This window comes from Callithrix jacchus, chromosome 3 (assembly GCF_049354715.1).
Source record: "Callithrix jacchus isolate 240 chromosome 3, calJac240_pri, whole genome shotgun sequence".
NCBI classification, from domain to species: Eukaryota; Metazoa; Chordata; class Mammalia; order Primates; family Cebidae; genus Callithrix; species Callithrix jacchus.
In genome coordinates this window covers 193,099,617-193,112,547 of record NC_133504.1, presented here as the reverse complement: position 1 = coordinate 193,112,547, position 12,931 = coordinate 193,099,617, and the positions used below count along the sequence as shown (strand labels likewise).

Sequence of the window (12,931 nt, the reverse complement as noted above, 5' to 3'; positions counted from 1 at the left end):
TGCAAGCATCTGTAGTCCCAGCTACTTGTGAAGCTGAGGAAGGACTGCTTTAGCCCAGGAGGTTGAGGCTGCACTGAGCCATAATTGCACCACTGCACTCCAGTCTGGGCAACAGAGTGAGAAAGAAGGTTGACTTTTAAATATAATTTTTCAGTTCACTTGAGAATTTGGTCAGAACTGTGGCATATGAAAATTCTTCATAGAATAGTTATCTAATCAAATTCATGCTAGAATTGGGAACAGAAAATATTTTGTTGACTCTTCATTCCTTCACTTGCTGTTACATAAACTATGGCCAGTGGGCACTTACCAACCAGAAGTGTTATCTCAGAGCTACTCACAATAAAAGGTGATGTCTAGGGCCCAGGTGTGTTGAGGTCTCCATGCCTTGGCTATGGGTGAGTAGGACTTATAGGTCCATCCATTTTCTATATTCCAGCTCTGGAAAACTTGGGTTTATCCATCTTCATAAGATGTAATTTAAATTTAACTTGGCAAGAACCATAAATGGAAGAAAGTTTATGAAACCACAGGATAGTACTTGTTCTCAAGGGACTCTTCAGCTTAGGTGCTTCTGTACAAAAGGAATGACATTGTCGAAAACTCATCGCAGGTCAGGTGAGGTGCCTCATATCCTTAATCCCAGCCCACTGGGAGACTAAGACAGGAGGATCCCATGAGGCCAAGAGTTTAAGACCAGCCTTGGAAACACAGTGAAACCTCATCTCTACAAAAAAAAAAAAAAAAATTAGAAAAGGAACTGGGTATGGCAGCACATTCCTATAGTCCTAGCTACCCTGGAGGCTTAAGTGGGAGAATAGTTGAACCCAGGAAGTGGAAGCTGCTGTGAGCAATGATCTCACCACTACACTCCAGCCTGGGTGACAGAGTGAGACCATGTGTACACACACACACACCCCTCAGTCTGTCCAGCCTTGACTAATAAAAAGGGTCTTCCGGTTACACAACAGGTGTGCTCTTTTGTAGGACAGGAAGGGACGAGCAAGCGTGTTCACAGCCTTTCCGCATCCTCTGTTTAGGTTTCCAAGAACCTGCAAGGGAGTCCCAAGGGAAAGGACAAATCTTCTAGTTACCAGAGGAGAAATATGCCTCCTTTGTCAATAAATGGAACACCCGCCATGAAATCCAGGAAGTTCTGCTAAGATGAACCACTCCCTATGACACTGACCTATGCAGGAAACATGAGAAACTAGAGTTTGTGGACCAATAATATTGAAGGTCACATTCCAGATTGTGGAGATCTAACCAAAGTACAGCCTTTCCACAAGGCACTGCCAAATAACAGCTGGCTGTCTCCATTGGGGCACTGCCGTTATCTCTCGCTCTCATTTCACCGGGAGATGCTCTATTCCAGCTTCCTTTTGCATTTTGTATTCTGTAGTTCCTGGGGTAAGACCTCACAACATAGCAGACTGCTGAGTCAATGCTGATCTACAGATATGACTTCAGATTCTAGCAGGACTCTTTCAGTTTGAGAAATTAAAGAGGAGAAAAAGTGGACCCAGCCTGGCACTGGCCAGCTTAGCAGTCCGAAGATAAAAGCTGCTCAAAATGACTACAGTGCTTCTGACTTTCTTAGTCTGCCCTTCCTCCTAGGGCTCTTTGGATGAGATTTATTTCTCCTTGTTGAAGAAATTGTTTGCTAGAATATAAAAAATTTAAGGAAGAATGAAATACTAAAATATAATTTTCTCCTAAAGAGCACTCAAAAGTATAATCCCACCAGTGCTGGATCTATTTATCTCTCTCTCTCTCTCTCTTTTTTTTTTTCTGAGATAGGCTCTCACTCTGTTACCAAGACTGGAGCACAGTGGTGAGATCACAGCTCACTGCAGCTTTCAACTCCTGGGCTCAAGTGATCCTCCCACTTCAGCCTCCCAAGCAGCTGGGATTACAGGTGCATGCCACCATGCCTAATTTTTAAAATTTTTTGTAGAGAAGGCCACTATGTGGCCTAGGCTGGTCTTGAACTCCTAGATCAAACTAATCCTCCTGCCTTGGCCCCCAAAGTGCTGGAATTATAGGCTTTAGCCACCACACCCCATCTATTTATGTTTGTATGCACACACACACACACACACACACACCACACAAACACACATATATACACATATGTACACATATAAAATCTCATATATTAAATGTTCCTCCTTAAATCGCCTCCTACCCACCCATCTGCAGGGAGAGCAAACACAGGTCTCAGCAGATCAGGGAAGCTACATGAAGAAAGGAGGCTGGAGCAATGCCAGAGACCAGGAGGAACTGTAGCAAATGGCAAGGTATTCACTTCAAAGGTTTTTCAACATTGTGATGGTCAAACCAAACACAGAAACAGGAAGCCCAGTTCAGTCACCAGCAGCCAATGTGGGATATTTGATCTACATGCTAAAGGGCAAACTGTTTAGGAAGAAAGACCTTGTCTCCTCCACACTGTTCTTCAAGTCCCTCCTGCCCAGTAGTCCCTACACTCTGCTGACATGACCCACATTCACAGGACTCTCCTGACCCCTTTGCTTGTTTAGTCTTTTTTCCCCAATAACTATTTTCTTTTTTGGATACAGAATTCACCTCTGTCACACAGGCTTGAAGGAAAGTGAGGTGATTATGACTCACTGCAGATTCCATCTCCCGGGCTCAAGTGATCTTGCCTCCCAAGTAGTTGGGATTACAAGCATGTACCACCATACGTAGCTAAGTTTGTTATGATGATGATGATTATTTTGAGATGGAGTCTCACTCTATCATCCAGGCTGGAGTGCAGTGGCACGATGTAGGCTTACTGCAACCTCCACCTCCTGGGTTCAAGTAATTCTCCTGCCTCAGCTTCCTGAGTAGCTGGGATTACAGGCATGCACCAGCAAGCCCAGCTAATTTTTGTGTTTTAGTAGAGATGGGGCTTCACCATGTTGGCCAGGATGGTCCCAATCCCTTGACCTTGTGATCCACCCACCTCAGCTTCCCAAAGTGCTGGGATTAAAGGCATGAGCTGCTGTGCCTGGCCAACCTTTTTTATTTATAAGCCTCACATGTATGCTTATAACAATGCAAAACAAACTAATATAGCAATCGTATGCCAACACTTCCCAGACTGTGAGGAGCACAATGACAGAAGCACAGAGTGGGAATGAAATGCTCCCAACGGGCTTCTTCTCGCATCATAGAGAATGGGGCAAGACACCTCGGCTGAGGCTAAAGATAAGCGAAGATGAGAGTCAAAGAGTGATGATGAGGGTAGGGGGAGGTTTCCTGAAGGACACCAGTAAAGTCCCCTAAGGAAACTGACATTCCACGTGGCTGGAGGGGAGGGATATGGGGAGGGTTGTGCAGGATAAAACTGGAAAGGTAAGCCAAGGCCAGTGCTTACCAGGCCCTGTGGCCAAATTAGTTTTGATTTTATCTTAATTGCAATGGGCAGTCACCAGCAGGTTTTAATCAAGAACCATTTTGACCCAAATTTGCCTTTTAGAAAAATTCCTCTGGCTTCAGTGAACAGGCTGAAGTGAGCAAACCTCGAAGTCAGGAAGACAATTGGAGGCCTTCCCGATAAACCAGTATCGAAGAAAACAGGGCCAGGCATGGAAGCTGCTGCCTATAATCTCAAAACCTTAGAAGTCTAAGGAGGGTGGACGTCTTGAGCCCAGGAGTTTAAGACCAGCCTGAGCAATGTGGTGAAACCACATCTCTACAAAACACAAAATATTAGTTGGGTGTGGTGGCTCATACCTGTGGTCATACCTCAGCTACCCCAGAGGCTGAGGCTGCAGTGAGCCAAGATCACACCACCGTGCTCCAGCCTGGGCAACAGAGGGAGACTGTCTCAAAAAGAAAAAGAATCCCATTCTTCACCTATTAGTTCCCCAAAGTTCTCATGAAAACCTTGGTGATGCAGTGAATTCAACTGTCATTGTAATTCAGCAATTCACACATTTAAGTTTGTGTTTGATTTTTAATAATATCAACCCTGTGGAAACAAGAAATACGGAATTGTGTTTGGGCTATCATGGAAGCTCCCTGGATCTTAGAACATGACTTGTGCTAAGACGTGAGCTTTGCGTTTTTCTCTGTGTGAGTGCTCAAGTGCAGCAGTCCCCAGGTTTTATGGCACCAGAAACCAATCTTATGGAAGACAGTTTTTCCACAGACTGGCGGCAGGGGGTCCATTTTGGAATATTTCAAGCACATTACATGTATTGTGCACTTTGTAATTATCACACTGTAGTATATAATAATTATATAACTCACCATAATGTACAATCAGTGGGAGTCCTGAGCTTGTTTGTTTTCCTGAAACTAGATGGTCCCATCTGGGGGTGATGAAAGATACTGACAGATTATCAGGGATTAGATTCTCATAAAGACAGAGCAAGGTAGAACCCTTGCATGCACAGTTACACAATAGGGTTCCTGCTCCTATGAGAATCTAATGCTGACACTGACCTGACAGGAGGTGGAGATCAGGCGGCAAAGAGGGGAGTGGCCATGAATACAGATGAAGCTTTGCTCGCCCACCTGCTGCTCACCTCCTGCTGTGTGGCCAAGTACAGGCCTGTGATTCAGGGATTAGGTGCCCCTGCTCCATTGCATCCAAAAGGACCCTCCCCACACCAGTCTTCATCGTGGTCAAGTACAGAAGCCACTTAGCTCCTAAGGCATGTGTCTCAGCTGGCATTTCATCGCAATCAACACTAAGTGGCAGCTTGAAACATTATGAGGTCACTTCCTAAAAATCACCAGCACCCCATTTCCCATTGACAAGAAGCTCAACGCTGCCCCGTGGATAACCAAACCTATGCCCAAATCCCATTTGTGTGGGTCTTTCTCCCAGAACCCTTCCTAGCATCAGTTCTGTATTTGTCAGAGTCCAATCAAAAGACACAAATCACCCAAAGTTTAAAGTGGAAAAATTTAAAATAAAAAAAGCAATTATATAACAAGGGAACACCATATGAGAGATTGGCTACAAAAGTAAAGAGAACTCTAGAGAACATAGGGCTAGCAGAGGCCAGACATGGTGGCTCATGCTTACAATTGCAGCAATTTGGGAAGCCAAGGCAGGAGGACTGCTTGAGGCCAGCAGTTTGAGACCAGCCTTGGAAACACAGTGAGATCCTGGTTCTACAAAAAAAAAAAAAAAAAAAGCAAGGTGTGGTGGCACACACTTGTAGTCCTGGTTACTTGGGAGGCTGAGGTGAAAAAATTGCTTCAGCCCAGGAGGTTAAGGCTGCGGTGAGCCATGATTTCACCACTGCACTTTAGACCGGGCAAAAGAGAGAGACCCTGCCTCAAAAAAACAAAGTATAGAACCAGCTGTTACAATGAGCAGTAACTTCCTACTGTCCCTACGCTGAGATAGAGTGACCAAGGAGGGGATTCCCCACTAAGGCTGAGATCCAGGCCCCCTTGGAGAGGGCACAGTCATGGGTGATTCAATAGCAGAATTGCTGCATTACCACATGGTAGAACATGCAAGCAATATGCCCTCTGCAATTTGCTGAAAATCCACCATCTAGGGTGCTAGCTTAACCTATTAGTAAACAGTTGTCTCACCACAAAACCACCCAGGCAAATGCAGAGAAACTGCTGGTCACTGCCTGCTGCTAAGCACCATGCAGGGCAGCAGCCTGGTGCTGCAAAAGCTCAGCATCTGTGAAGATGTGCACATAACTAGAAAGAAAAGCCTCTTAGAACGCCCCTTATAACAGCACCATGTACTGACAACATTTAATAATGCACCAGTTGACAGAGGAAACATTTAAGGAACCCACCTCTATGTTTGCAGAGCAGGCAATGAAGGGTGAATTTGGAACTGAGGAGCAGTCATTGGATGAATAGCTGGTACCTGACACATTTCCATCTACCAAAGAAGGAAAGGAAGAGAGAAAAATGAGAAGAAAAACAGGCATGGTGGTTTACACCTGTAATTGCAGCAGTTTGAAAGGCCAGGGCAGGTGAATCACTTACATCCAGGAGTTTGAAACCAGCCTGGGTGACATAGAGAAACCTTGTCTCCACTAAAAATTAAAAAAACAATTAGCTGAATATGGTGGCATGTGCTGTAGTCCCAACTTCTCAAGAGACTCCTGGGTTCAAGCAATTCACCTGCCTCAGCCTCCCAAGTGGTGGGGATTAGAAGTACGCACCACCATGCTCAGCCAACTTTTGTATTTTTAGTAAAGACAGGATTTCACCATGTTGGCCACATCAGTCTCAAACTCCTGACCTCGTGATCTACCCACTGCAGCCTCCCAAAATCTTCTGCTCTGTCTTTGCCCACTTAATCTAAGAAAACTAAGCTAAAATAAATTTTGTAACCAAACCAAAATGAAGCTAAGTGGTTGGCTACTATACTCAAAAGGCTTGAAATTCCCTTCACCCAAAAATAACTATCTGGAAGCCAAGAATGGTTATCTGGAAGTCAGCATCCTCAGAGCACATTTCAGAGGCAAACTAGAATATGTCAGTGTAAACTATGAAAGTCCAGAGCCTTTGTTTGAGTAAGACTAGGTGCAGCAAAACCATGGGCTCCATGCTGATTGGTATTGTAAAAGAGGCCACAGGGAATGGAATTAAATATGACACCCTCGGCCGGGCACAGTGGCTCACATCTGTCATACCAACACTTTGTGAGGCCGAGGTGGGCAGATCGTTTGAGGTCTGAAGTTTGAGAGCAGCCTGGCCAATATGGTAAAACCTCATCTCTACTAAAAATATAAAAATTAGCCAGGCATGGTGGCAGGTGCCTGTGATCCCAGCTACTTGGGAGGCTGAGGCAGGAGAATCACTTGAATCCAGGAGGCAAAGGTTGCAGTGAGCTGAGATCACACCACTACACTCCAGCCTGGGCAACAGAACAAAATTCCATCTGCAAAGTTTCTTCTAAACTCAATTTAAGGCACCATGTACCACAAACCAGATAGCAAGAAATTAAATAAATTTTAGCCTTTTTCATGCCATCCAATTACATCTTGGTCAGTTCATGAACATGTTTCAGCCAATGCTAAAGGAGGTTTTCTCTTTAGGAGTCCTCTCTCACTTCACCCTGCTTAACACAAGACTTCACACACAAAGAGAATGGAGACAGCCCTGCTTCAGGACATGCTACAGAGACAGAACTGACTGTCCCAAAAACAGAGGGCTCCACACCCCTCTGACAACTCCACAATGGACCAGCTACACACAAATGCCTGAAGTAAGGAAGTCCATTAAGAAAATGAACAGTTGGTGAGATCAAGACTTCTGACCCAAAGGGCCTGCAGCTGGTCTGATGATTCATCAAAAAGTCTGAATTTAAATGGAGACATATTGGACTGTGACATGTAATAAAAGAACTGAAGCAGCAAAGTGTCTTGGTTTGGGTTTTCTTTCCACTGTATACAGCTCCAATGAATAGAGAAGTGAGCACGCCTGTGGTACTCCTGACACATCTGGGATAGTTCCCATCCACAGTGGTTGGCCTTTGGGATTATGCACACATTGCAGGGTCATTGCCCATCTGTGCTAACCTAGAATGTCCACATAAAAGCCTCTGCTTAGAGACTGCAGAGAAAAATGTCAAACCTGAAAGCCCATGAACTGTCTCAGCCAGGGGGAACACATGAAGGAAACACTACAGAATCTCACATCAGAAGCCTAATTTCAGGTTGACCTCTAAAGCTTTATGATTGTGAGTAATCAGCTTACTTTCTCTAGGCTCTGTTATTGTCACATCAATAAACAGAAAAGCAGACTGAATAGTCTCCCAGATCAATTACAATATTAATATCCTCTGGCTTTATGATTAAAGAATGATACTAATTAATAAGGGTGAAACTGTGGCTTAACCCCAATAGGAGCCTGCTGGGATTATGCTAAGCAAAACTAGTCCACATGGACAGAACCATTCTGACCACATCCCTCCCTATGCCAGCTATCATACAGATATGCATCACTGGCATGAGAAGTCCCTTCCTCACAGGACTGACTGATTCAATAATAGGCTGATTTATTCATTCAAACAACAAATATTTACTGAGCACCTTCTAGGTATTTAGGGTTACAACAGAACAAAACAGATGAAATCCCATCCCTTACTTACATGTTAGTGGAGGAGGGGGGTCAGACATCAAATAGGAAATATAATGAAGGATATATTTTATGTAGGGCAGTGCTGGGATTCACTCAGGGTGGCTGGAAAAATATTAAGGGAAATATTAGGGAAGTATAGAGCATAGTCTCAAACCTTTGGGAAGCCGAAAAGTTTTAATGAGCCAGGCTGAAGACAGCCAGTTCTTACATTCGAGCTTTAAGTCATAAGGTGAAGATTAAGATAATAAAAGCTTCCCTGGTTAAGTCTGTTTACCCCACATTCCTTTTTCTCGACTCCGTTTACTCATGTAAACTTCATACTAGCTGCTCCTCTAAGGGGGAAGTTGAAAAATAATTACTTCTTAATGGTGTTTATTCTGGACCTCAGAACCAAAAGTTTTTATCATTCTTAAAACCACTCTTTTAACCATGTTAATTATCCACAAGCATGTTAACTTAAAACATCTGTGACTCCTTCTATACTGAGTAAATGCAAGAATGAACAAGGAGTCAATTAGCTACAATCACCCTCTAAAAGTTGATGACACCCTAGCCCATCTCTTACACTGTATTCTGTATGGAAGGGCATATTTTATTCATCTGATACTTATACTAAATAAATCTTTGTTTAATACGTGGAACTAAACATGAATTCTAAGTACAAAGAAGTCATGATGAGAGGGAGACAAAAGGCCCAAATTAATCAAATTAATCTCTTCTTAGGGAAGACACCGAATTTGGGTCTGCAGGTTATCATCTTACCTTTTAATAACAAATTTAATTTGATTGCCCACTTGAATGATGTTTTCCAGCCTTGGGATTCCCTATCATGAGGGACTTCTGAAAGGAATGTCTTCCAGTACTTCTTCCACACACAGATCATTCGCATGTCCTTCAAATTCTTGGTCTTAAAAACGATCTTCAAAGATTAAACTTTGTTTTTCAATATCCTTAAACAGAAGACAAAGAAAGAAAATCATTATAGACAATAAACAACATAACTGAAGCTGGTGTGCAGTGGCATGATCTCGATTCCTTGCAATCTCTGCCTCTTGGGTTCAAGCAATACTCCTGCCTCAGTCTCCCAAGTAGCTGAGATTACAGGTGCCTGCCAGCATGCCTGTCTAATTGTTGTGTATTTTTAGTAGAGACAGGGCTTAACTATGTTGGCCAGGCTGGTCTCCAACTCCTGACCTCAGCTGATTCACCCACCTTGGCCTCCCAAAGTGCTGGGATTACAGGCATGAGCCAATGTGCCCAGCCATAAACACTATTTGGAAGTAGCTTTTTGCTACTATCTGCTCGTGACTGTAATAACCCTCTTCCATTGGCTGCCTTACAGTAGAGCATTTCAGGCTACACTTTCATCTGCACTGCAGCCATGAGATCAATGTTCTTTACCCCTTCAACCTCGTGAGCATACTATTTAACAAGAATTAACTTTCCACAAAGAATTCATGGAATGGGAATGAAAAATAGTAAGCAGAGGCTGACTGAGATTAAAAGAGCATAACAACCAACGTTAACACATGAAGACTGTTTAAAGCCAGATTTAAAACAACATGTTTTCAGATAATGAGGAAATGTGATACTGTTCACATAAGAGTAAGGAAACTCGACTAAGGGCTACATATGAGTTGACACCAAAAAATCACTGCTAAATTTGTCAGATATGATGAGGGAGTGGCTGTGCGGGGATGCACACTGAACAGATAAAATGATGCGATGACTGCGATTTGCTTTATAATATTCCTGCAAAGGGAGGTAAAAGAATAGCAGAACAAAATGTGGACAATCTTAATGATCACAGAACTTGAGGAACGGGTATTTTAGTGTTTATCGTACTATTTTCTCTACTTTTGAATAGGCATATAAACTATAATTTAAAAGTGTTTAAAAAAAGTGGTCGGGAGCAGTGGCTCACTCCTATAATTCCAGCACTTTGGGAGGCCGAGGCAGGTGGATCACTTGGGTCAGGAGTTAAGAGACCAACCTGGCCAACATGGTGAAACCCTGTCTCTACCAAAAATACACACACACAAAATTAGCCAAATGTGGTGACAGGTACCTGTAATCCAAGCTACTCAGGAGGCTGAGGCAACAGAATCACTTGCACCCAGCAGGAAGAGGTTACAGTGAGCCAAGATCATGCCACTGGACTCCAGCCTGGGCAACAGAGTGAGAATCTGCTTCAAAAACAAAAACAAAAATAAAGCAAAAATTAATTTACTATTCCCTGCTCTGAAGCCACATCCAAACAGGATTCTAAAAAGAAAGATTCTAGCAATTCACATGGTGCTATTTATATAGAGATCTCCCTTGCACCTTTGTATGTAAATTTAAATATTTTGCAACCTGATGGCTCAGAGTGGTTCAAAGCTGGGCATGGTAACACATGCCTGTAGCCCCAGCCACTTAGGACACTGAGGCAGGAGGATAACATGAGCCCAAAAGTTCTAGTCATGCCCAGACAACATAACAAGACCTGGTTTCTTTAAAAAGAAATGGGGAGCTGTGAGGGAGCTCATTGATGAATTATTTTGGTGACATCAACAAGTGCTATCAAAACACTACTATAAAATCCAAAATTACATCTACTGCCAGATTTTTCTCCTTACTTCTGGACTAATTTATCCAATTGCCTCCTCTACCTCCACAACTCAAATTGAAAGAGATTAATTTCTTTGATCTTAGATTGGCTTTCCTCTAACATCTAAGGTTTGTATTAAATTCTTACTTCATGTTATTAGCACCAAATCTGAAAGGATCTAGTATAGAAACTCTTTGAAATAAGAAACACACGAAATGATATAGTTATCATATCTGGAAAAAGAAATATGCCCATAAACAAACAACAGTAAAAAATTAGAGGCTTTCAGTCACACTAAAGAATGATGTTAAATAAAATTATTCTGTCGATTCAACAAGAAAATATATAAACCTAATTCTAACAAGCTTTCTATAAAATAAAAAAGAACCAATTGTTAGAGCTGAGAGTAAAAAGTGGAAGTTTTAGAAAGAGTTGAAGTCAACTGCAGAACATGCCCATCGCATATCATGAAGGCTGCCCCAATCACACCCATCCCCATTATTCCACCTAGTATCACCTAAGGTCAGGAGTTCAAGACCAGCCCTGCCAACATAGAAAAATCCCTTCTCTACTAACACAAAAATTAGTCTTGTATGGTGGTGGGCGACTGGGAGGCAGGAGAACTGCCTGAACCCAAGAGCCAGTGAGACAAGATCACACCATAGCACTCCAACCTGGGTGACAAGAGTGAAAACTGTCTCAAGAAGAACAACAACAAATTCCTTTGGGAAGGCTTTCTTCATGGAGATCTTCAACATGAGACTGGAAAATAGGGTATGGAATCATCACCGGACCGTTGGCTTTTACAGCTTGAGGTATAAGGACAAAAAGAAAAAGGGATAACATTTAAACACAATTTGCAGGAAAGAATCATTATTGAATCTGTATTGCTCTTTAACTTTCTTTGCTTGAAACAGAGTTTCACTCTTGTCACCCAGGCTGGAGTGCAGTGGCACAATCTCGGCTCACTGCAAGCTCCATTTCTCAGGTTCAAATGATTCTCCTGCCTCAGCCTGCTGAGTAGTTGGGATACAGGAGCCTGCCATCACCCCCAGCTAAGTTTTGTATTTTTTGTAGAGACAGAGTTTCACCATTTTCGTCAGGCTAGTCTCGATCCCCTGACTTCAGGTGATCCGCTCATCTCAGCCTCCCAAAGTACTGGGATTAGAGGGATGAGCCACTGAGCTGCCTGAGCACTTTCTTATGTTATTAAATAGCCTAACCCAGGTAGGGGCAGTGGCTCACGTGTGTAATCCCAACAACTTTGAAGAACAAGGTAAGAAGATTGCTTCAACCTCGGAGTTCAAGACTGGCCTGGGCAACATAGCTAGACCACCCCACATCTCTACAAAAATTAGGCCAGGTGTGGACCACACCTAGCTAAATTTTTTATCTTTTATAAAGACAGGGTTTCATCATGTTGCCCAGGCTGGTCTCAAACTCCTAAGCCCAAGCCATCCTCCCGCCTCGGCCCTCAAAATGCTGGGATTACAGGGCTCAGGAAGCCTCATGTTTTCGTTAAGCAGTCTCCTACTCTTGCACACTTGGATAGTTTTCTTTTTGTTCTTTTAGGCAGGGTTTACCTCTGCCTAAAGGTTGGACTTCTGTGGTGGGATCATAGCTCATTGCAGCTTTGAACCCTGGGGTTCAAGTAACTTGGAGGCTGAGGTAAAACCACAGATACAGGGTCACACCATGTTGCCCAGACTGCTCTTGAACTCCTGGACTGAAGGGATCCCCCTACCTCATCCACACCTGGACACAGTTTTCTATTTTTGACCTACATAAACACTGTACCGGGTCAGAGTTTGTCAACTGCCCTTTTCCAGCCAGCAACACACAGGACCTAGCTGAGACATTGCAGTTACCAGGCTTCACTCTGAGGAGAAGAGAACACATCTCTGTCCCTGTGACTTCACTGAAAATCCACCCTTGTGACATCACAGAGCCCCCCTCAAATGGAGCCAATCAGAACTCTAAAAGAAAATGTCAGTTGCATGCCAGTCAGATGTGGGCAGTGTTCATGTTTCAAAAGCTAACACTGGCATGACTTAGTGTTGGACGCAGAAAAATTAAAAATAAAAGATAAAAATATGTAAAATTGGCTGAGTACAATGGCTCACACCTGTAATCCCGACACTTTCAGAGACCAAGGCATGTAAATCACAAACTCAGGATTTTGAGACCAGCCTGGCCAATAAGAAGGCTGAGGAAGGAGAATTGCTCGAACCCAGGAGGCAGAGACTGCAGCCAGCC

At 43.3% G+C, this 12,931-nt stretch overlaps 1 protein-coding gene across 5 annotated transcripts in view; it reads right to left on the bottom strand.

Moving 5' to 3' along the window:
* Nucleotides 1–12,556, bottom strand: part of LOC118152377 (uncharacterized) — a 31,044-nt gene extending 18,488 nt beyond the window's left edge. For 2 of the 5 annotated variants that reach the window (XR_013533272.1, XM_078367772.1), the window contains exons 1-5: nt 12,460–12,556; nt 8,848–9,035; nt 8,096–8,187; nt 5,787–5,875; nt 342–727 (exon numbers count right to left, since the gene is read on the bottom strand). Coding sequence is in view for 1 of the 5 variants with exons in the window: in XM_078367772.1 (XP_078223898.1) it covers nt 342–385 (44 nt within the window). In the remaining 4 variants the exon portion in view is untranslated. Of the gene's footprint in view, nt 1–341; nt 728–5,786; nt 5,876–8,095; nt 8,188–8,847; nt 9,036–10,153; nt 10,272–12,459 lie in introns of all 5 variants that reach the window. The other 3 variants (XR_013533273.1, XR_013533274.1, XR_013533275.1) reach the window with 3 other exon arrangements.
* Nucleotides 12,557–12,931: the final 375 nt, after the last annotated feature.